The 23,743-nt window shown below is 37.4% G+C and overlaps 5 protein-coding genes and 1 non-coding gene across 8 annotated transcripts; 3 read left to right on the top strand and 3 right to left on the bottom strand.

The window, feature by feature from the left end:
* The first annotated feature begins 802 nt into the window (after positions 1–802).
* LOC106425394 (transcription initiation factor TFIID subunit 15-like) lies at positions 803–2,417 on the top strand. Of its 3 annotated transcripts, none has more exons than XM_048748056.1 (4): positions 803–1,018; positions 1,106–1,527; positions 1,752–1,870; positions 2,179–2,417. In XM_048748056.1, exons 2-3 carry the CDS (start codon positions 1,109–1,111, stop codon positions 1,840–1,842), a joined length of 510 nt encoding a protein of 169 aa, XP_048604013.1. In that variant the 5' UTR covers positions 803–1,018; positions 1,106–1,108; the 3' UTR covers positions 1,843–1,870; positions 2,179–2,417. The 3 variants fall into 3 exon arrangements, with proteins under 3 accessions (XP_048604013.1, XP_048604012.1, XP_048604014.1); XM_048748055.1 differs by having other exon boundaries at positions 935–1,018; positions 1,103–1,527; XM_048748057.1 differs by having other exon boundaries at positions 944–1,018; positions 1,109–1,527.
* Positions 2,418–8,564: 6,147 nt separating this feature from the next.
* On the top strand, positions 8,565–8,671 carry LOC125582631. Its single transcript, XR_007320088.1, has one exon. It is a non-coding gene; the product is annotated as a small nucleolar RNA R71 (small nucleolar RNA).
* A 4,219-nt stretch (positions 8,672–12,890) lies between these two features.
* BNAC02G48630D lies at positions 12,891–14,565 on the top strand. The gene has a single exon (XM_013844600.3). The coding sequence runs from the start codon at positions 13,327–13,329 to the stop codon at positions 14,494–14,496; it is 1,170 nt and encodes a 389-aa protein (XP_013700054.2). The 5' UTR covers positions 12,891–13,326; the 3' UTR covers positions 14,497–14,565.
* Positions 14,566–15,966: 1,401 nt separating this feature from the next.
* On the bottom strand, positions 15,967–18,562 carry LOC106403808 (serine/threonine protein phosphatase 2A 57 kDa regulatory subunit B' kappa isoform). The gene is made up of 2 exons (XM_013844598.3): positions 16,963–18,562; positions 15,967–16,528 (listed from the first exon to the last, which is right to left on the bottom strand). The coding sequence occupies exons 1-2, from the start codon at positions 18,061–18,063 to the stop codon at positions 16,172–16,174; spliced, it is 1,458 nt and encodes a 485-aa protein (XP_013700052.2). The 5' UTR covers positions 18,064–18,562; the 3' UTR covers positions 15,967–16,171.
* Positions 18,563–19,178: 616 nt separating this feature from the next.
* On the bottom strand, positions 19,179–20,927 carry LOC106403801 (dnaJ homolog subfamily B member 4). Its single transcript, XM_013844588.3, has 3 exons — positions 20,587–20,927; positions 20,008–20,405; positions 19,179–19,811 (listed from the first exon to the last, which is right to left on the bottom strand). Exons 1-3 carry the CDS (start codon positions 20,749–20,751, stop codon positions 19,373–19,375), a joined length of 1,002 nt encoding a protein of 333 aa, XP_013700042.2. The 5' UTR covers positions 20,752–20,927; the 3' UTR covers positions 19,179–19,372.
* A 171-nt stretch (positions 20,928–21,098) lies between these two features.
* On the bottom strand, positions 21,099–22,753 carry LOC106403791 (polyadenylate-binding protein-interacting protein 6). Its single transcript, XM_013844581.3, has 3 exons — positions 22,518–22,753; positions 21,687–22,037; positions 21,099–21,625 (listed from the first exon to the last, which is right to left on the bottom strand). Exons 2-3 carry the CDS (start codon positions 22,020–22,022, stop codon positions 21,458–21,460), a joined length of 504 nt encoding a protein of 167 aa, XP_013700035.2. The 5' UTR covers positions 22,023–22,037; positions 22,518–22,753; the 3' UTR covers positions 21,099–21,457.
* Between the last annotated feature and the right edge of the window lie 990 nt (positions 22,754–23,743).

Raw genomic sequence — 23,743 nt, 5'->3', positions numbered from 1 at the left:
TAAGCGATAATGTCTAGGTTTATATATGAAACTGTGTCGTATAATCGACAAATTCAAATGACAGACAAAAATGGTCGAAATTCAAACATTGAAGAAGACAATATATTCGTGTTACAAAAAAAAAAAAAAAGAAGAAGACAATATATACGTTCCAATCCAATGATTCTTGTTTTCCTTTTAAAAAATAAATATATTTGATGTTGTTTTCTTGGGTTTTGGCTGAGAACGCGAACACGTTCTGACGGGCTATACACGAGTAACTCGATATTGCTAGGAAAAAAATGGAAGATAACACTTACTGAAAATACTAGAAGTAAATATTCTTTTAATGTTTAATTTCCGCGGTTTATGGAACCAATACGTTCTTGAAACTGTTGCCATGCAACTTTTGCTTTAGATTTTTCTTTTCTTCTTGAGGCATCCTTTTTACTACTGACACACGCACGAGACCTTATTATCCACCCATGGTCATGAACCTAGTTGAATTGGCGGATTTTAAGAAAGTTACGCAATTTGGATATCAACATAAGTTTCAAACATGTTTTTGTTTGTTTACAACTCATACACGCAGTATATGATGCAAACTACATATATAGTCTACATATCCCCATCAATTTTAAAACAATTGGGTGTCTAAAAATGAGTATAAATATTGATGTATATGAAAATACACATCTGTCAACTATGTGAATATTGATTTTATCACTATGTAATAGCTTTTGTGAAGCACAAGCATAATAAAACGGCTGATATTGGAAGCTTTAAACTAGTATGGATAATCTTTTGTTTCTTTTGGGAAAACGTAGTTTACAGAGAAACCCAACGTTAAAGGAAATGCATTAAAGCTGAAACAAAAATAAGAAAGTTAAAACCTTTTGAAACCCTAATTTCACTTCAAAGTATGTTCCCGGTTGATAAAGAAGAACCTTTTGCTTTGCCGATGTATATATACGGGGACATATCACAACACCAAAATATCACTTCTACTCTCCTTACTGTTTTCAGCTAACATCCCCAGGTAATCATCAAATATTAGGCTACACTTGTGAATATGTATATACCTTTAATATTGTCTAATTTCTTTTTATCTATGGGGGATTAGAAGAAGATGAATAGGCCAGGAGACTGGAACTGCCTATCGTGTAGCCACCTCAACTTCCAAAGAAGGGATTCCTGCCAACGATGCAGAGAGCCCAGACCGGGAAGCATTACCGACTTAGTCAGCGGCTTTGCAAGCCGCCCGATCAGCAACGCTTTTGCTTTCAACACCGGGCCTGATGTGAGACCCGGTGATTGGTACTGCAACCTTGGAAATTGCGGGACTCACAATTTTGCAAGCAGGTCCAGCTGTTTCAAGTGTGGTGCCGCAAAAGATGAGTCTTCACGCTCGGCTGCCGCTCTAGCCACCGGGTTTATGGACTTGAGTGATGGTCCAAGACGTGGCCTTTTTGGATTTGGTAGCAGTAGTGGTGGTGGCGGAGGCATGGGCCGCTCTTCTTGGAAATCTGGAGATTGGATTTGCCCCAGGTATTGTTTTTTTTTTTTTTTTTTGTATTTGTTTGTTTCATGTGCATGGTTCATGAAAATGTACATGGGCGTCTCCACCATGTAATAATATATATACATAAATTCATGCATGCGCGCAGGCTTCGTAAGCTAAGAGGACAATTTTAGAATATTAGTATTTATATTCATTCATGTTTGTATATGTATAAGAAGATTGTAGAAGCTGATTGGTTTTGTATGTATAGGTCAGGCTGCAATGAACATAACTTCGCAAGCAGGTCAGAGTGTTTCAGGTGCAACGCCCCAAAGGAACCTGCCACCAATCCACCCTACTAGACCTAACTTTCTTCATCATCTTGATCAAGTAAATTTGGTTATTTGTTATTTCTTCAATAAATTTCATTTCTAATAATTCCAAAAGTTTACTCTCAAGCCACAACAATCTCTCATGGTTTATATGCTAGTGTGCTATATATACGTTGACAAAAGGTGGCATATATAGAAACTAACCAGACCCAATCCAGAATATATGCAAAAGAAGTTATTGTTTCGTGCCCCATGTATATTGGGTCTAAATTTATTACGTGAATACAAGTTTTCATTTTAAATTTTAAAACGTGAGACCTCATGATTGAAACAGTATTTAACATATACTTTGGCTTTTTTATGCAGCCTGCACTAGAAGAGATAAAACTACTGAAGAATGGAAGCAAGATAACGACCCTGTTTGTCGTTATTTGTGTTTTTCTTTCTCGATTTGACTCGTTTCGTATTTCGTAGGACCTTTGTCTGGTTATGTTTAGACTATAAGCTAATAAGAAAAATCGGAAGTTCTTTGTTCTGACTTCTGATATCGATCTCCTACTGTGTACGTTTGTTTTAATCAATGCATCCTTATTTTTGATAAACTATTACTCTCTTATCCCGCAATGTCGATTCTCATCTAAGTTTGAAGCACTTGAGTTGTTGACCGTACAAGACGATGAGATTTGCGACAACAAATCCAAATTGTATGCAAATCATATTATGCAATTAATCTTATATAAACTTTAGTATAGCTAGGGATAGAGATTCTTACGTCAAACCAAACAACAATTCTAGCAAGTATTTGAAATGAGTAAGAAAAAGTGTTTGAAATGAGTAGATGCATGCATGGACCACATCAAAATCCAATGGCTCAAAAAGAGAGTGAATAACCATGAGATTTGAAATTTTCAACGGGGGATAAACTGAAGCATATATTATTATAGGTATGATGAGTTGACCACCACATTGAAAAGAAAAATATCTTGAGTTCCTTTCTTTAAGAATATGAATAGTTACCAGAGAATAATAATTATGTTGTCACTAAATACCTGAATGACAAGCTCACCGAGTTCGTTTTGGAATTTATGTCACAAATGGATGTTTCGCGGCAGAGCATTTTTATACTGTTCCCTTACATGAAGATTTGTTTGTTACTCACCGTTCATTCTAGTGAGTATAAGCGTGGGTACGTGTCTACAGACACGTTGCATTTTGCATAGGATTCTTCAGTCATTTGACCTGGTAGAGTTGTGTAGTTAAGATTATCATCAAATGGTCAAAAAAGAAGATAACCCGTCTTTAATGTCTGCTACTACAATCCATTGCCTGGCTTTTTTGTTAAAGGGTTGCACTAATTGGCTTTTACTAAAGAATCTTTCGTTTTTTCCCCACTTTTAAGTTAATTCATCATTTTATTCTTCTTTGGTTTTAGTGAAGTGAAAGTACGTCTTAGGTATGCATCATTCCCACTTTGAATTCCAAACCCATATCAATTATATTCGATTAAGATGCATTGCATTCACGTCATGCGTTGCTATTTGAACCCGTTGATTTGTAGTAAACAGCATTCTTAAGACAGGCTCGACCAAGTTCGATGTTATTATATCACCAAATGAACTTAGATAAGACATATAACATACGTATGCATTATAGACAAGAAAAAGGGTCTATTCCTTAATAGTAAATCTGTTTTATTTGTATTAATCGAATACAGTATTGCATATAACTTAGTCAAGTTGTATGAATATGACTATGCTAGCTAGTAAAAACACATTTTATTATAACTAGCATAGTCATATTATACAACTTAGCTAAGTACGTAAATTTTACAATTACTCCGATATTCCTAATTAATCAGTCACTAAATTACATATTATTGTCAAATTAAGTCACTGCTTTAAGTTTTTTCGAAGAATACAGATGAAACATCTTTTTCGATTTGGAAGAGTCAGACTAGATGTGTGCATATATGTTTTCACATAGCTTTAATCATAGTTTCAGTTTCATAATCCATGTTAACTAAACATAAATTAGGGGAGTAACTGATGTTAGGAGTTTTTAATGCTCCTAAGACAAATGATGTAGTATAAAAGATTGTCGAACCAGTTCTGAGGGATATCAAAGCACCGAGAATGCAAGTACTCACTTAATCTAAGTGCAACCAATGATTTAGATGAGTTTTAAACTACTACTAATACTAGAAAACAATTACAGAATGATACTTTCTTGACTAAGGGAAAAGAGAACTCATGGGCATAGGGATTAGACCTTGGGTGATCAAGTTTCGAACTAAGGATGACAAATGATCAATCAAACTATCGACCTTAAGCCTAGACACAATTCTAAGCAAGCTCTATGTCTAGATAAATGCTCATTTGCAAACATATATCAAACATCAAATGCCTTTGGTTGAATAATATGAAAGCAATCATTACTAACAAGTCTATTAGCTATTTTAGCACCTTTAACAACAAATATCTTTGGCAAAGTATACTAAAAGCCTAGGAGAGTTGTCTCAGGCATTTCATCAAACACCTTTTGGGTGGAAAATGCCTATCGATCAACTTTTGAGTGGCCAACTCAGAAGATGCATTATGAATACTCTACTAGCAAGGAACAAGAATGATCTACACTAAAGCATCCTAGAACTAACCTAATCACCCTTAATCTCCCTAACCCATGAATTCAAAAGGTAATTACTCACTTATCTCTATGATTCCTCTTAAACCCATATTGGATTTCAGATTAATCATGTAGAGGAATAGATAAGAAATCAACAAGAACACAAGATGAAAGCAATGAAATCTGAATCAAAAGAAATTTTACTAGTTGTCCTCCCGAAAAGAGATTCTCTGCCTCCAATGGCTTACAAAAGTACTTAACTTAGGTTTAGGCAATGTAAAACGTGCATAATGAAATGACCAAAAGGCCCTTAGAAAACATGAGTTCGACAGGCAAATAGACGCGGAGCGACCTCGGCATGTCGCTCCGACAAGTCGCTCCGGCCTTCGGGAGCGACCTCAGTGGGTCGCTCTGAGAGGTCGCTCTGAGAGGTCGCTCCGGGCTTCGTTTTGTGTCCTCTCGCCATGGAAACGCGAGCGTCGCTCTGGCAAGTCGCTCTGAGAGGGGTGTCACACGATAGAAACGCGAGCGACCTCTCCATGTCGCTCTGGCCAGGTCACTCCGGGATGTGTGTCACAGCGACTTCACGGCGTCGCTCCGGTGAGGTCGCTCTGGTGCGCTGCTCGTCCGTTGATCGCCTTAAACACTTCTGTTGAGCTCCAAATGCACCCAAATGCCTCCAAGAACTCCATGTGGTACTCCAACACCTGATAAAGACTCATGTATGCAAAATGCAACCTAAACGTGGCTAAATCCTAGTCTATATGATCAAAATGCACATAGGTGAATGGATAATACAATGGAAAAATGCAAGATATCAACTCCCCCAAACTTGTTCTTTTACTTGTCCACAAGTGAACTTTCTAGAACTCATAGGGAGAGAGGTTTTAAGGTGGGAGCTCATAGCCAAAAGAAACACAACTAGCACTCAATTCAACATCTAATCCAACATGAGCACACTCTCTTATTACACTCTAGCTTCTCTAGGCCTATCTCAACTCCTTTTGCCCTTATACTCATCATCAAGCATTCACACATTCAAATCAACCAACTCTCACATTCATTAAGCATAAAACATTAAGTGAATTCTTGCAAATGGTCAATTGGTCCAAATCATTTGGTTGAGTAAGGGAAGGCTTTTATTCAAGTGGGTCAAGAGGTTCAAAATCCATGATCTCTTAAAGTGGTTTACTCTCAAAACAAGTAGTCTTGACATTGCACATAATATATCTAAGAAAGGGACCAACTCATGCATACAATGCTCGATCTCCATTGGTCTACCCTTTTCCCAAACATACAAGTTACACAATCACTTCCCAATGTCAAACCCAACTCTGATCTCTCACCAAAAGATCCCAAGAACATTTTGCACATAAAACTCTTTTTCTTTGAAATCTATAAAGGATTTTCTCAGCTTCTAAACAAATCTTAACTCTAAACAACTTTGCTAGCCCCTTTTTCTTTCTTTTTCTCTTTTTTTTTATATATATATTTTTTTTTTCTTTTTTCGGGGGCCAAGACTTTTCATAAACTCGAGCTAGACGTTTATCTATTAATTCCAATAAGATTATCCATTTAAACACAAAGAGTCTATTCTTTTCCTTCGAACTTTTCATGCTTCCAAACCATAGTCACAATACTCACCCCCACCTATAGCTAGACAATAGAGTGTCTAATCTAGCAAGAATGAAGACCAAGCATTGTCGTTCCCGATACTCTCAACATTATGCACATGTAAGGCTTTCCGAAAAAGGTCTCACTCATCAAATAATGAAAGCTCAAAAGGAGGGAAGGGTTTTGGGAATGGTGTACCACTCGAGTTTGTCAAAAAGATTGGCATAAAGGATGTGACAACTCAAGTGTGTATATCCATGACTCAGTACGCAAGGGACCATAAGCAGGAACCATTAAGTTCGTTCAGTTCAAACAAGGTTGTAGTTGGCTTCAAAGGTTGAGTTTCAGCAATCAACAAGTTTCAGGAAGAGTTTTCAAGGCTCGAAGCATACAAGTCTTTTTGAGAGGTGCATAAGCTACTCAGGTGCAAAGTAATGTTCTTTACAAGGCATTTTAAATCATTGCTCCCAATGCAAGTAAATGCAACCTATATGCTCCAGACTCTCCTAGAAATGCAAATGATGCAAACTAAATGATTTTTTTTGGGTGCAAATATGTATGTATAATGCAATGCATGAGACTCAAAATCATCAAAGCAAACGTGATCAAATACTTGGTACCTCCCCCACACTTAAATAGTGAGAGAGAGATACCCAAAAGACAACTAAAATGCAAAATATGAACTGGTATATACAAGGGAGTGTGGTGGGTTACCTTCTATGGGGAATGAGTAGAGGGAGATGCTCCCTCTTCGTCGTCCTCAGGTGGTAACTCTTCAAGGTGCTCATCAGCAGGAGTACCCATCTCTTCAATGTAGAAGGCTTGCCCGAACACAGTTGGTTTTCTAATTTTCCCCTTGATGTCAAAGTGGAGGATGTTCTCTTTACCCAAATGGAGATCAATCGTGTCTTCCTTCACATTAACAATAGCTCCTGCTGTAGCTAAGAATGGCCTTCCTAGAATCAATGGGTCTTGAGCCTCCTCACCCATCTCAAGCACCACAAAATCTGTAGGTATCTCATACCTTACAATCTTCACAGGGAGGTCCTCTAAGATGCCCACAGGGTACTTCACTGAACGATCAGCTAACACCAGAGAGAGTCTACACTTCTTGTACTGAGTGAATCCAAGCTTCTTTGCAACAGACAAAGGCATCAAGCTGGCACTAGCTCCCAAATCGCAGAGACATTTCTCAAATACCATAGGTCCAAGAGCACAAGGTAGTGTGAAGCATCCTGGATCCTCTAACTTCTCTGGAACATCAAGCCTCTGGATGATGGCACTGCACTCATGGGTAAGAATCATCATGCCTTCCATCTCCTTTTTCTTTGCAGCGACAACATCTTTCAGGAACCTGTTGTATTGAGGAATCAACATGAAAGCATCGATGATGGGCATTGCAACCTGAGCTTCACTCATTTACTTCTCAAACAGAGCCTTGTACTTCTCTAGCAGCTGCCTCTTGAATCTACCAGGGAATGATAGTTTGGATTCATAGGGAGGAGGAACAAAAGAATTCTCACTTGCTGGAGCAACAACTTCACCATCTTTCACTGTTTTCTTCTCTTCCCCAACCTTTCCTTTACCTTTTGCTTCCACAATCTTCTCCAAGATTTCATCGTTGATTTTTTCATCAACAATCACCACTTCATCATCTATGTTGATGGTAACCCCCTCACCTTGTTTCTCAGCATCCCTAGTGAGGGTTGTAGGAGGTAACTGCTTACCACTCCTAAGGGTGATAGCTTTGGCCTCCTTGGAGTTTTGGTCAGATTTTTCTGGTAGAGATCCTTGCTGGCGATTCTGGTGAGTGTTCATGGAAGCAAACTGATTCTCTAAATTCTTGACTGTAGAAGCAAGATGTGAGAATTTGTTGTTGAGCTCATTGTAGCTCCCATCAATCTTGGAATGAAGGTTATTCAACTCATAACCAACATGCTTCTCACTTCTAGTCTGAGACTCCAAAATTTGTTTCAGTAAGGTATCAGTGCTGCTCTCTTGAGGAGCAGAGGAACCAGACGAGGGGTTTTGCTGAGGCTGATAGTTGCCTTGCTGGTTGTTTCTAGGCGGATAACCACTATGTTGGTTGTTGGGATAGGATTTCTATTGGTAGTTGTTGTACTGAAAGTTGAGCTCTTTTTTGTACCAGCTACCATTGTTGTTGATGAAACACAGCTCTTCCTGACCTTTCAAACCCTCAACCTCATGGACAACAGGTGGTGTCTCTTGGCTTGGGTTACCAACAAAGTGCAGCTGCTCTTGGGTGGCTTTATCAGTAATGAGGATGTTTATCTTATCCTGTAGAGCTTTCAACTCTTTCCTTGTCTGCTTATCATCTGTTCGACTGCCTCTGTCGTGGTCTCCACTGTAGACTGCGTCACTCTTTACCATGTTGTCAACCAGCTCCTCTGCATCTTCCTCAGTTCTTCCCAAGAAAAACCCATTGCTAGCTGTATCTGGCTCTGTACTTAGGAAGAGCTCCCCTGTAGAATGTGCTCAGCAGGTTTTCCTTAGAGAAACCATGGTGAGGGCATTGAGCTTGGTAGCCCTTGAATCTCTCCCAGGCTTCACTGAATCCTTCCAAGCCCTTCTGTTGAAAGCTGGAGATCTCATTTCTCAGCTTAGCAGTTCTTGAAGTAGAGAAGAACTTCTCCAAGAATGCTTTCTTGCAGTCATCCCAAGTGGTGATAGAGTCACTGGGTAGGGACTTCTCCCACTGACGCGCCTTATCCCCCAAAGAGAAAGGGAATAACTTCAGCTTTAAGGAATCCTCTGACACACCATTGGTTTTTGACAACCCACAGTAGCTGTCGAACTTGTCCAAGTGATCAAATGGGTCCTCTAGAGCCAAGCCATGATACTTGTTGTTCTCGATCACGTTGAAGAGTCCTGATTTGATCTCAAAGTTGTTGGCTGCCACGGCGGGTGCTCGGATTTCCAATCTATGACCATGAATGTTGGGGCGGTCATAAGTGCCAATGGGTCAAGCTGCTCGCTGTGGGGGAACGTTGTTAGCTCCATTGGCGTTCGCATCATTTTGAGGTATGTCTCCCATATCAGTATCTAATCTCTGCAAGTGAGCCTGTTGCTCTTCTTCTCTTCTCTTTCTAGCACACTCTCTCTCTAAAGCTCTGATGTTTGCTGCTCTTGGAACTAGGTTTGATGGACCACTGCTCCGCAAGTTCATACACCTGTAGATGAAAGGGAGGTGAAGAAGGAGAATCAGTAACAAAAGAAAATAAAAATTACTTAGTCTCAAGTAAGTGACTAAATCTCAATGTTTAAATCTACTCAGAATTTGGCAACGGCGCCAATTTGATGTTAGGAGTTTTCAAGGCTCCTAAGACAAATGATGTAATATAAAAGATTGTCGAACCGGTTCTAGGGATATCAAAGCACCGAGAATGCAAGTACTCACTTAATCTAAGTGCAACCAATGATTTAGATGAGTTTTAAACTACTACTAATACTAGAAAGCAATTACAGAATGATACTTTCTTGACTAAGGGAAAAGAGAACTCATGGGCATATGGATTAGACCTTGGGTGATCAAGTTTCGTACTAAGGATGAAAAATGATCAATCAAACTATCCACCTTAAGCCTAGACACAATTCTAAGCAAGCTCTATGTCTAGATAAATGCTCATTTGCTAACATATCTCAAACATCAAATGTCTTTGGTTGAATAATATGAAAGCAATCATTACTAACAAGTCTATTAGCTATTTTAGCACCTTTAACAACAAATGTCTTTGGCAAAGTATACTAAAAGCCTAGGAGAGTTGTCTCAGGCATTTCATCAAACACCTTTTGGGTGGGAAATGCCTATCGATCAACTTTTGAGTGGCCAACTCAGAAGATGCATTATGAATACTCTACTAGCAAGGAACAAGAATGATCTACACTAAAACATCCTAGAAAACATCCTAGAACTAACCTAATCACCCTTAATCTCCCTAACCCATGAATTCAAAAGGTGATTACTCACTAATCTCCATGATTCCTCTTAAACCCATATTGGATTTCAGATTAATCATGTAGAGGAATAGATAAGAAATCAACACAAGATGAAAGCAGTGAAATCTGAATCAAAAGAAGTTTTACTAGTTGTCCTCCCGAAAAGAGATTCTCTGCCTCCAATGGCTTACAAAAGTACTTAACTTAGGTTTAGGCAATGTAAAACGTGCATAATGAAATGACCAAAAGGCCCTTAGAAAACATGAGTTCGACAGGCTAATAGACGCGGAGCGACTTCGGCATGTCACTCCGACAAGTCGCTCCGGCCTTCGGGAGCGACCTCAGTGGGTCGCTCTGAGAGGTCGCTCTGGGCTTCGTTTTGTGTCGTCTCGCCATGGAAACGCGAGCGACCTCGGAGCGTCGCTCTGGCAAGTCGCTATGAGAGGGGTGTCACACGATAGAAACGCGAGCGACCTCTCCATGTCGCTCTGGCCAGGTCGCTCCGGGATGTGTGTCACATCGATTTCACGGCGTCGCTCCGGTGAGGTCGCTCTGGTACGCTGCTCGTCCGTTGATCGCTTTAAACACTTCTTTTGAGCTCCAAATGCACCCAAATGCCTCCAAGAACTCCATGTGGTACTCCAACACCTGATAAAGACTCATGTATGCAAAATGCAACCTAAACGTGGCTAAATCCTAGTCTATATGATCAAAATGCACATGGGTGAATGGATAATACAATGGAAATATGCAAGATATCAGTAACTAACTTACATACATAAACTAAGCACTTAGTGTAAATCACTTGTTATATACTCCATCTGTTTCATAATAAGTGTCATTCTATCTTTTTTTTGTTACATAAAAAGTGTCACTTTACAATTACAATGCAAATTATACTTACTTTCAGCTGAAAATTAATTGCAAACTGCATTGGTTTTATAAATAATTTTACTTATCTCAAATACTATTAGTCAGAAAGATTTAATTAATACTCCATCCGTTCCCCAAAGTAAGATGTTTTAAATTTTTTACTTGTTTCACAAAGATAGATTTTCTATATGTTTAAGGTATTTTATGCTTTTAAGAAACATTAAATGAAAATATTTGAATTGATTAAATTTCATTGGTGAAAATTTATTGGAAAGTGTATAATAAAGTAAAAAATAAATAAATTATAAACATTTATTGAATTTTTAATAAGCGTGAACACTTTAGAAAATCTTACTTTCGAGAACAGAGGTAATAACAATTTACATATATTTCTGTTACTTTCTTAGTCTGTGTGAATAGTGTCAAAGTGACACTTATTGAGAAACGGAGGAAGTAAACAAGAATTCATACTGTTAAAGTCAATTTTTGTAGCAAAAAGCAACGTCAAAGAAGACCTTTTATCCATTTTACAAATACCCTTGAAAACAATAATAAAACAATTTATCATTACAAAACAGTTAAAGAAAAACATTAATAGATTCGTAAATTTTTAGAAAATTGCAGCAACTTAAAAAAAAAAGTTTTTAAAACATAAAAGAAAGCATAAATTTTTTCTTTAACCCACATAAAAGAAAGCATATCTATACTATTAAAGCAGGATCCTATTGTCATAATTACCTTAGGGGCATGTTTCCTTCACTAACATTGCATGTTTCATTAAGGGCAATTAAGTAATATTAATAACAAATCTATATTGGGTCATTATTTTTGGATCCAGCCCAAATCAAATCTCTCTTGGGCCATTTGGGCCTATTAAAAAATCAGATTCAATTCTCACCTTTTTTTTTTCCTTTGGACCATTGAGTCCAAGTTCAAATAATTTTTTTTCAACTATTCTTAATTATTATTTTTTTCTTTTCTTAATATAATTTAAGCATTCATAAAAATAATTGAATTTTTTTATTGAAAAGTATAAATCTTTATTAAAAGTATATAATTTTTTAATTAAAATATTAACCCCATAGTAAAATTAATTTATCAGAGTTATACCAACTTAATTCATTAAAAAAATAAAGTTTAATTTTTTTAACATAAATAGTCATTTAAAATGAAATACGATAAATAAAGATAAAATTTTTAAGTCTTTTATAAAATAAAACACAAATATATGAAAATGTGACATTTACTAAATATTTGTCAATTGAAAAAAAAAACAAAAATAAACCCGCGCTTTGAAAGCGCGGGTCAAGATCTAGTTCATCTTTAAAAGCCCTTCTTTCTTAGCTTCTCTTTCTTTTGTTTTTTTGTCACATTCTTCCTAATGATTTATATCTTTATGCAAAGTATGCAGTTGTCATGGAAGGACCATGCATTCTCAATAATTTGGATAAAAACGCTTTTTCCTTTTAAAGGCCGTATGTAATATGTATGGTATAATTCTACTAAAAACAATAGAGGCATCCGCACGAGTCAAGAGGAATCGGACTCAGAAATCGTAAATCTTCATATAAAAAGACATAAACATGATCAAATACTATAACTCCTTTTTGATTATAAAAGATATCAATACTATATATTCTTCACAACATTCAGAAATTTCATTTAATAAACTGAAAATCCGTTGGAGGGGGAAGATAGACTCACAGAGTAATGCTTAGGAGAGGCTTAACAATTAACTGGATATTTCAAAATTCTGATTTTCGTGGGAAAGTTAAGAATGTTACGAGCAAAAGTAAAGACAATTAAAAGACCATTTCCCTGGTTTAAGAATTACAAAATTAGAAACTGTAATACCTTGGTTTTTGGAAAGCATGGTGTGCAATTGGACAAAAAAAAATGATTTAATTACATATACAGTATTACTAACAAGCATATATATATTTTCGTAACTTATAATTTGAAAATTCTACAATTTTTATGAGGAAACTTTACAGTTTCTTGGTGAATAAAAAACATATTAGAAACGTTTTAGTACGTAAAAGTAAAACCAAAAGAAAAATATATCGTAATAATACCAGCTCTTGGGCCTTTTTAAATTATTATTTCTTCGGCCCATTAATGATCCAAACCCAAAACCTGCTCTCTTCGCTTTCTTTCTTCTCATCTCCTCTCTCACAGACATTGCCATATCTACTCATCTGAAGCTGCTCTTCTCTTCTCTTCTCCCAAATCGCTTCACTTCTCTTTCACGCTACAGATGCTCTTGCACTACAACTTTAATGTCTAGTTAGAAAATCCTACATGTTGATGAGTCTCTTAGATTTTTCCCGTCTTCAAGAGTTGCACACAAACTGTTCGTAGAAATTCCCAAGAGAGAGAGAGAGAGTTTGACATTTCTTGTCTGATTTATTCACTTAATGTCTGAATATTAGCTCGTAGCTGTTTCAAATGTTGGGTACCGTAAGGGCTAACCCAAGTCGCTTCCTCCGTTCAATCCATGTTGATTCCTACAAAGAATCATTACCATTTGAATGGTACTCAAAGAAACTCCCACTTCTAACCAAACTCACCCGTTCACTAAAAGACTTTGATTTAGTAGACGGCAAGCTTGAAGACATCAACGGCGTCATCATCTACGATGATCATATCAAACAGAAGATGCAAGCCTTCAAGTCTCTAGCTAGAATCTTCATTGGGTCTCCCTCTATTCAGCAGAAGCTCAAAGAACATGGACGGTTCAACACCGAAACCGAAAGAGAGCCATTGTTGGTGAACTCATTAACCAAAGTTTGCAACTTTCTTGACATCACGGCCCAACAGAGGAAGCTAGTGAGGTCCACGGTGTGTTCACAGGTGACCCAGTACCGTATCTGGAGAGGTGCGCTCGAAGATATACTGAACGCTCTCCAAGAAGAAGTTGAACATAGCGAGACAACAAGGCAAGGGACGAAGTTAGGACAGCAAGTGATCTTGTCTTGCCTCAAGTTCTTGTCTGAATCATCGGTTTCGTTCGAAGACGAGAGCTCGACTTCATGGATGCGTCCCGTGCCAGGTAGATACGCGAAGGCAAACGCTTCTGCGAAGTGGGAAGATGTTCTCGACATGGTGAACGATCTGAGAAGGTACCTCGAAGAGCATGACTTTTACCATCTGGAGAAGCTTTTGTCGATGAAAGAAGGGCTTCTACAGATCAAAGACGTGTTTTTGGACAACACTATTGGGTTCAGAGAGGTTAGACATCAAGAGCACCTTGTCTACAGAAAACTTTCGAAGATGTTGGGGAGTCCTTCTCCGTGTTTGTTCACTCTCCTCGTGTATTTTCTCTACGGACGTGTGCGTGACATTGAAGTTGATCTCTGTGGAGGGTTTCACAAGGAGGAGAAGAGTGGGGTTTTTAGCTTAAGCATGGGGAGGGTATTGACCTCAGGGGATGAGAAGATGTTGGGGAGAGGGATCAAGCAGTTGGATAGAGCCTTGGGGCTATTTGAATTTGTGTGGGAAACGGCTGGGATGAAGGAGAGTCTTGACCTGCAAGGGCATTTGTGGTGCCTTGGAGGTGAAGAAAAGACCATAACATATCGTGGGAAAACGTTCTTCCTACATGACCTTAATCTATGAAGTTTTGTGAAGAAGAGACTAAAAACTATGTTTTTGTTTCTTTAGCAAATAGAATTGGTGGTTTTTATTAAAAAACTAGGTTAAGATCCGCGCTTTGCGCGGGATCAACATTATATATATAAATTATTTTATGTATTAAATATTTTTACATATTATGAAATAATAAATATATATTAAATAATTAAAAGTCAGTAACTATTAAATATATAATTAAATTGGTGCGAACATATAAATCAATTTTATTAATCCAAAAAATATTTTTTTATATTTGATAGGATATGTTATTAAATTTAAATGATACTAATATATATAATATATTTTAGTATATTTTTATATTAATGTCTATTAAATGATGATTTCTACTCATATAGTTTTTTTTTATCATTTGTATCTTTTATAGAAAAAAAATTAAATTACTGATAACAAAATTTTCATTGTGAGACTAATAGTTTTAGTAATTTATAATTTAAAAAATAATAAGTTGTCAATGATTGTTCAAAACTTTTATCAAAAAAATTGTTCAAAGTAAATTTTGAAACTAAAACATTGTATTTTATATGGTTTATAGTTTAATTTAAAACGATATATATATTATCTTAATAATTAATTAAATTAGACTTTTTACTTATATAATTTTTGTAATCATTTGTATTTTGTCATAACAAAAATTTTAAACCATGGATCATAAAATTTGAATGTGAGACTTTTAACAGTTTTAGTAATTTATAGCCGTTTGTAAAAATTCAAAATATAACATATACATAAAAATCTAAATTTTTATTATATGGTTATTGTGGTTGTTTAATTTATTTAATAGTTTAAAATTAAACAAATATGATAGAAGATACACTATTTTTTATCAAATCTTTATTATTCAAAATCATTAATTGCCATATATACTTTAGCCACATTAGGCAGTTCCGTAAATTTTATTTAAGGAAATAATAAAATACATTAATGATGAATTTATTGTTAGTTTAATAAAAAACTTATTATATAATTAGATGGACCAACATATTTCTCTAATGATTCTAAGAATCATTCTATTGATGACATGTGACTACAAAAAGAAGTTGCAATGATTCTCAAATAATATATAGGGGATGTTCAGTTTTAGATTTGGTAAGTGGTTGTTACTTTGGTTTTCTTTGAAAAAAAAAATTACGACCAAATTATGCCAAAATTTGAACCGAATTGGCCACATTTCAAACCGTAATAATTGAACTAATTGAATTTAACCAAACTTATCTGAAATTTTAACAAAATTAAATCAAAATATAACCAAAATCAAAAAAAATTAAATTTTTGAAAATCGAATACCGAACCAAACTTTATTTCAAATTTGGTAAGATTTATGTTGAACCAAACCGAATTATCCGAACCCGAGTGCATGCCTACAATGAAGACAATAACTATGTTTTTGTTTCTGTAGCACGACTCTATGTACCTCATATACACACACATAACACATAGTTGAAAATGGCTTCTTATATAAACTTAATTGAATACAAAGAGTTTCATATAGAAATCTGCAGCATGGTTTCAAGGCTTCCTCACTTTTAAAGCAAGAGATTAAGCATAAAACCCACATAAGCTAACAACATCAAAACTATATAACATTACAAAGATCAAATCCAGACCATAGCTTAACCAACAGCCATTCCATCATCCTCATTTAGCAGGCAATAGAGGTTGCTAAAGGAGTTACCAGAACAGCTGTCTTTCCAGTTACAGGCTTCATACTTGCCACCTTCTCTAGCCTCGCCCATGTTTCTTTCCTCTTCTCCTCCGCAGAGCATTGCTCTGCTTCGTCCTCCTGAAACCGCGCGTGGCAAGACATGAACAAAGCCTCGTCCATCTCACAGAACATTTTCCTCACGTTTAGAGTTAAGTTCAGCACAGATTGGTTCCAGTGGCTCTCAGCATTTTTCTCCAAGGCAGTGAACATGATTGGCAAGATGGCTTGCCTGTTCTGTGCAATCAAATTCACAATCTGATCGTTGTTCCACAAGAACAAAGCTCTCTCAGAAACCTAAACCACAAGAAAAACACAAACGGTTCAAGTTTCAAAATTGAGACCAAGGCCATCTAAGTGGAGCGGTATCTAAAAATAAAATAAATTTTCAAAAATATATACATAAATTATGGTCTAAAACTTCAAAAATTTTAATCAAAAAAAGCTAAATTTAGAGTTTATAATTTCAAAAAAAAAACGTCTGTTAACTTTTAAAACTTAGTTAATTATACCGTTAATATTTTTTTAAATTATGGTTTAAAACTTCAAAAATTTTGATCAAAAAGCTAAATTTAGAGCTTATAATTTCCAAAAAAAACGTCTATTTACTTTTTAAACTTAGTAGTTAAATATACCGTTAATATTTTTTTTAAACAAGGTCTAAAATATAATTTTAGACGGCCCTGATTGAGATCTAACAATATCTCTTAAAAAGAAAGCAAGAAACCTACCTGAAAGTGACAACTGTTAACACAACAAGCAATCCTCAAGAACAAAGGAACCATCACCTTCTGAAACTCCACCAAACTCATCACCTCCACAATCTCCTCAACCTCCCCAAGAAACATAACCTCCTTCTGACTATTCGTCACAGGCCAAAACTTCAACAAACCTTTGATCACAACGCTCCCAAGCTTCGGCTCCTTATCTATAAACTGAGTCACACAATAAGACAGCTGGTGGAAATACCCCCCAACGGATTTGGCCTTGTGCAACGGAATCAACACCCTCCACAGGAAGATCTTATGCTCCTCTTTGAGAGGCAGCGCGAAACCGCTCACAATGCTCCCGAAAATCTCGAGAAGCTCGGCGATTCCTCCCCCGCCGCCGCGCTTCTCGGCCTCGAAGACGAAGCTGTAGAAGATGTTGCTCATTGCTTTGCGGATAAAAGGTCTGTGAACCATGAACTTCCCGTAGACACGGTGGAGTATCGTCTTTAAACACTCTCGTTCTCTCGGATCCTCGGAGTCGAACAACTCGAGGAGCCTTAAGATAAACCCGTGGTCTAGATACTTTTTAGCTACCTTAGCGTCGAGGCAAGGAGACGTGATGAACTTAAGGAGCAGATCGTAAACGATCTGCAGGTGAGGCCAAGCAGGTTCGAACGTGGGATCGTTATCGTCACTATCGTTTCTCTCTCGGTAACTCGGAGGGAAGACTCTGAAGAGGTTAACGGCGGACATCTTGCACATAGCGAGGATCGCCGGCTCGGTGAATCTAACGGAGGAGGAGGAGGAGGATACGAAGTCGAGGAGCTCGAGGAGAGTCTGTCTTTTCACGTCTTTCTCGATTGAGTTCTTGGTTTGGTCGGAGAAGTCGAAGGTTACGCAGCAGAGGCTGAGTTTGGAGACGAAGAGGTTTAGCTTCTCGGAGGTCGGGACGTCTTTGAAGGGGACCAAAGGCTCGATTCCGGCGACGACGCTGGAGGGGAAGACGGCGGAGGACATGCGTTTGACGGAGTTGGATCTGACAACGCTGGATCCGGATGGATCCGAGGTGGAGTCGGGTTTTGAGGACTTCCGAGGAAGCTTACTGAGGAACTGCTTGAACATAGTGATGGAAATCGAAAGAGAGAGAGAGAGAGAGAGATCAAGATGTTGTGTTAGGACAGAACATTCTTCACCCCCGACAGAACCACAGATCCGGAACAAAAGGTTGACACTTTTGGTGATTTGGAAACCCTAATGATTACTTGCTTTCTCTTCAAATCTTCATCTCATGATTCCAGTAACCACGAACATTCCTAGAGTCTAGAGAGAGAGAGAGTAGAGACTCTTAAGATTGATTAAACAAAAGAGGAAAGTTTTCTGAAATCTAGAGAGGAAATTTGAAAAAAGCAAATCTGGGAGGTGAAAGGAAACAGTGGTTTCGATTTTTTTTTTTTAAAAAAACGAGAGAGAATAATTAAAACAAGAGTTTGGATCGAGAAGGAGAAGGAACAGTGTGTTGATTGATTGTTTTTTTTACTTTCTCGATTGCTGAGAGAAATGATGGTATTTTCTGGGCAATTTAGTTTTTTGATTTTATCGAAGAAAACAGCGGTTTTGTTTTCTGGTAATAATATTAATTAACAGCTCGCATGCAATTATAGCGTCCGTCTGATAAGACACTGACACGTGATTACAACCGTTGGATTCATTAATGAGGTATCCTAAGTAAATGCCAAGGCCCGGTTATTATCAAAGCTCGTATTCAGTTTGGGCCTTGTTTATTTGTATTAGGCCGTTTTATTTAACCTACGTGTGCCGTGGAATCCACGTTAACCACTAGTATGTTTCTCCTCTGTTTAACAGTTGAAAGATAACACAAAACTCTATCCATCTGTTGCCATGAAGATTTTGAAGTGAATGTTGCATACAGTTGTGGTGTATCATGTCCATTAATATGGGAGCAGAGTATCTCTCTACCTATATGGAGGAAACTCCTATTCACCTTATGCCATTTTCAGACATAAAAGAAGATGAGTCCATGGCTTCCATGTGTGGCAAGTGGCAACATGAACTTATCGAATGTGGAAACATATGTCTCTACTTATGTCATTCACATTTGAGCCAGAGGATATCTCTTTGTTCCTTTCTCTAATATTATAGTATGTTTTTGTTAGGTTTATTGACTTCTATTTACTGTAGCATGCTAATAGAATTGTAAACCTTTGAGTAACGGAATATTTAAGAACAAGAGTTTAAAGTTTAATAGTATGCAACAAACACAATCAAAGATTTGTACAGACTGTTTTTAAGACACATCAAGAACATGCTACAAAGTCTTTACAGAGAGAACTAATGAACAACAAAAAAAACAAAGGAAGGTACCATCACCATGACTGCAAGAGCACTGAGAGGGATTCCAAATCTCAACTCTTCAACCCACTAAGACCCTTTTGAGCGCAGACTTCTGGTCCGTTGACAACCTTGTCGGAAACTGAACATCAAACTTGATCTTTAAATCACCTCTGTTTCCTTTTTCTTTAGCTATCGGCATCCCTTCTCCAGGAACCACAAGCTCATACCCTGGACTGACTATCTCCGTGACACCAACAGGTAGATTCCTCCCATCAAGCGTCTTGATACTCACAGTTGTTCCTCCTATAGCTTCCGCAAGCGTCACTTTCGCGCTTGTGATGAGATCATTCCCATCTCTCTTGAACAAATCATGCGGCTTCTCGTCTATCACAAACACCAAATCAGCTGGTAACTGATTCACTTGCTCGTTTCCTTTGTCTGGAAACTTGACCTTGGTCCCTTTCTTCCATCCAGGTTTCACAACAATCGTTAGAACCTCTGTCTCTTGCGCCTGTCTCCTGTTTCACCATCCAAACAACACATGAGACCGGTCCTATAGACACAGTCCAGTAAAACAAATTTTAAAAATTAATTTATATAGATATAGACTCAAATTATTTTAAATAAAATTCTTATTATCTATAACCTCCAAACTCTCAGAGCCTGTCCTCAAAATCTTACGGGTGAATACGATAGAATGGATACATAGTTTACCCGTTAGCGTCAACAATGGTTCTAGAGATCTTCATTTTCCTTGTCGATCCAGTGTACAACTCTTCAAGGCTACAAGGCAACTTGCTCTCAACGGGTGGAGGTTTCTTAGGTACAGTGCCGTCGCTGTAAGTTCTGAACATGTTCTCACTACCATTGTTTCCGCCGAACATTCCTCCTCCGTCTGATTGGAATCTTGTTGACCTTCCAGGACCACCACCAGCTGATCCAAAACCAAATGGACTGCTTCCAAAGAACTCTGCGAATATGTCTTCTGCATCTCTAGGGTTGAAACCGCCTGCTCTTCCGTTGTTTCCTGTGCTCCCGGGAGGCGGCATACCGCTCAACCCTTCTTCACCGTATTGATCATATACTGCTCGCTTCTGCGGATCACTCAGAACCTGAAATGTTTTCCCACACTCAGAAAATAGGCTTTGAGGAGGTACATTTTGCTTGTGTCCCAAGAAACTCATTATTAGTCAAAGGAATGGATCTCAGCAAGACATATACACACACAGTTTTGGATATTTTTGGGATCTAAGGGAATCAAGATTAGGAACAAGATTATAAGAGAGAAGTTACCTCATAAGCCTCGGAGATCTGTTTGAATTTGGCTTCAGCTTCGGTTTTGGTGGTAGGGTTTTTATCAGGATGCCATTTCATAGCCAATTTTCGGTAAGATTTCTTGAGATCATCCTCCGTTGCATTCTTGTCAACCTTCAATATGGTGTAATAATCCAAACCCATCTTTTTTATTATTTTTTTGAAGTTCTTCTTCCTCGAAAACAAAAACCCAGAAGAAAAGAATCAGATCTCCAGCATCACCAAATGAATGATGAAAAAGGAGAAAAAGAAAGAAGAAGAAACCAAATCGAGCAAGTATATGGAGGTATTTTTAGATGATTCTAATAATAATACTTAGAGAGAGAGAAGAGGGCCGCAAATGTAGCTGCACGTTTATTCATTTAATTATTACAGACCCACGAACAATGTTGAGATTCCATCTTTTAACAACTTACTGGGGAATAAAATCTTGAATTAATGGGAGAAAAAAAAATACTATACAACATTAAACATTGTCAAGATATAGTTCATGGATGTAAACATTAGAAATATACCAAAGAACAAAATCAATTCCATAAGTCATACATGTGGTGAAGAGAAGATGCAAAAATACTGAGCAGCGCAATGAGCAAAAGCAGAGAAAAAGACTCAAAAATGGCCAAAAGAGCATCATCAGTGGCTAATGATTCATAGCTTTGTCCACCATAAGAACAATCCCAATTCTCAACACTCATACTTGATATTTTCAAAAATCTATACATTGTACTCTCTATTTTTCTCCAATGTAACAAAGCAGCGGGGAAGGAAAACATAGTAAAGAGATCTCCCAAGATAACCCATCAACCTCATATCATCATCATCCATTGCAAGAATGTTTTTTTCTTAATCCTCACATTTTCTTAATCAGGAGAAGGGAGCGTTTGGGGGTACGGGAGGATGTTGATGTACTTGCATTCGTCTGCTTTGGAGCTGATGAAGTAGAAGGCTCGATGGTTTCAGGTACATCGCCAATGTCCAGTGTGTCTGGGAGGTACTCCTCGGCTTCATTACTGAAAATCTGCAGAAATTGGAACATCAAAGCTTAAGCTTTACAATCTACACTAGTGTAATCAAATCACCTCGAGCTGAGTCAGCATTTCGATAGTTGCATCCAGATCACCATTGTTGGCCAAGTACACATCACTGATAGACTCATATGACAAGTCAGAGAACGTGGCTAAAAGAAACTCAATGTCCACGTCCATCTCCAAATCTTCCTCACTCACCTTCTTCTCAGAGGATGTAGCCGTCTTTGGCATGTACATTTGATAACTTCCCTTTCCTTGAACTCCATAACCATCAGCTACATAGGGATGTGTGACAGCAGCAGCAGGCTTTGCAGAATCACCGTCTCTTTTGGCGACTGGTACGTAAGCTGCTGCGTTTGGATTCAACCCTGATCCTCCTGGCTTCATTGCTAACTCAAAATACTAATCAAGAAGATCACAATTCACAAGAGATCAATATTGATATCACAAAGAGATGATTCGTTACGGATATAATAAGATCAGCTTCTCTTGTTAACGCCCTTAGGTATCAATCAATCAATCAATCAAAATCAATGTAGGCCAAGAACACAAGGCATCGTTACAGATTAGTAAGATCAGCTTTCTCTTGTTAACGCACGCCTTAGGTATGGATCAACACTAATCTACGCCGAGAACCTACTATTCTCTAGCCTCTGGCATCATGGATCGATCAAACGCGATCAGTTATATCATCACATCAACATGGATCGCACAAATCAAGGCACTACATACACAGAAACTGAAACGTTCTTCGTTCGCAAAAGTATGATCTAAGGAAACTGATTCAAATCTAAGAGAACACGAACATGCGCCACCGCTGCGATCGCGTCGAGAATCGCAGTCAACGGAGAAGCAGAAACGATGGAGAGAAAACGAGCTTACCAGAAACGAAAGAGGAGATCAGAAGCGTTGGAGAAGAGAGACGATCGTAACTGTCAATAATGGACTTATCTTATGTATTTATATGGTAAGCGGAGGAATCGCAAAGAACGAGCGTTTACTTGAAGGTCGCATCACGTTACGGCCTTGTTTGGAAACGTCATTATCTTATCCTTGACCCGGTTATTAGTGTGGTGACGTGGCTGGCCACTCATAAATGGCTGACTGGGCGTATCTCTGTCAGAACAAAAAGGGCAGGGAATTTGAACATCTCTCTCCGGTTTGCCCTAAACCAATCTCAAATCCACCGGTCCATGAGATCGACAGAGTTAAACCATTTATCCAAATAAATAAATTTTACTCAAAAACATCATTCTGTACCAATTTACATAGCAGTGAGCACAATTTTTCATTACCCCGTCCATACTTGCTATTTGATCTCTACATAAAATCATATATTCAGTTTGACCTAAGTCTTTTTTTTTCAAAACACTGACTATACTCATTGTGTCATGCTACAAATCTTTTGTAAATTTTTTCTCCGTTAATTCGCATAATTCTGTATTTACTAGAATTTGAAACTCAAACCTTCTAGTGTAGAAACATTAGTAAATCCTTAGTCAAACTACTGGATCAAAGGGACTTCCACGATTTTCCCAATTTAAGTGTCGCAAAAAACAATGAGTAATAAACAATAGGATATTTGATGAACTTTGTTTCCAACATTGAAGCATAAAAAATAATGAGAAATTCTTTATAAACAATATACTCATTTAATTTGAAATTCATATAAAATAGGATAAATAATTTGCAAGTCCGCTATCATTTTTTTTAAGTACTTGAAAATATATGTCTTCCTTTTTAACAAATCAAATACAAATTGTACAAAGAAAATTGTTTATTAAGTATACCAAAACTACAAGTAGTCGTTTGTGTCCATTCCTAAACTTATATTAGGACATCACACGAAATTTAAACAAATAACACTATTAATTTTAAAATACATTGCGGTTCTTACCACCCAAACTATAGAATTCTACTTATTTTTTTATGAGATGGAAGAAATGTGATTGGTATTGTGTTCAAAAAAAAGAAGGAAATGTGATTGGTATTAGTGGAGAGGATTGAGAAGAAGAGTTGATAGCGGGTCTACATCATAAAAGATAAGCTTGAGGGGGAATGTATTGTAAATACGTAAACTAATCAAAATCCAAACTTGCAAGGATTTC

The sequence above is a fragment of the Brassica napus genome, chromosome C2, assembly GCF_020379485.1.
Source record: "Brassica napus cultivar Da-Ae chromosome C2, Da-Ae, whole genome shotgun sequence".
Lineage (NCBI taxonomy): Eukaryota > Viridiplantae > Streptophyta > Magnoliopsida > Brassicales > Brassicaceae > Brassica > Brassica napus.
This window is presented reverse-complemented; position numbering and strand designations above follow the sequence as displayed.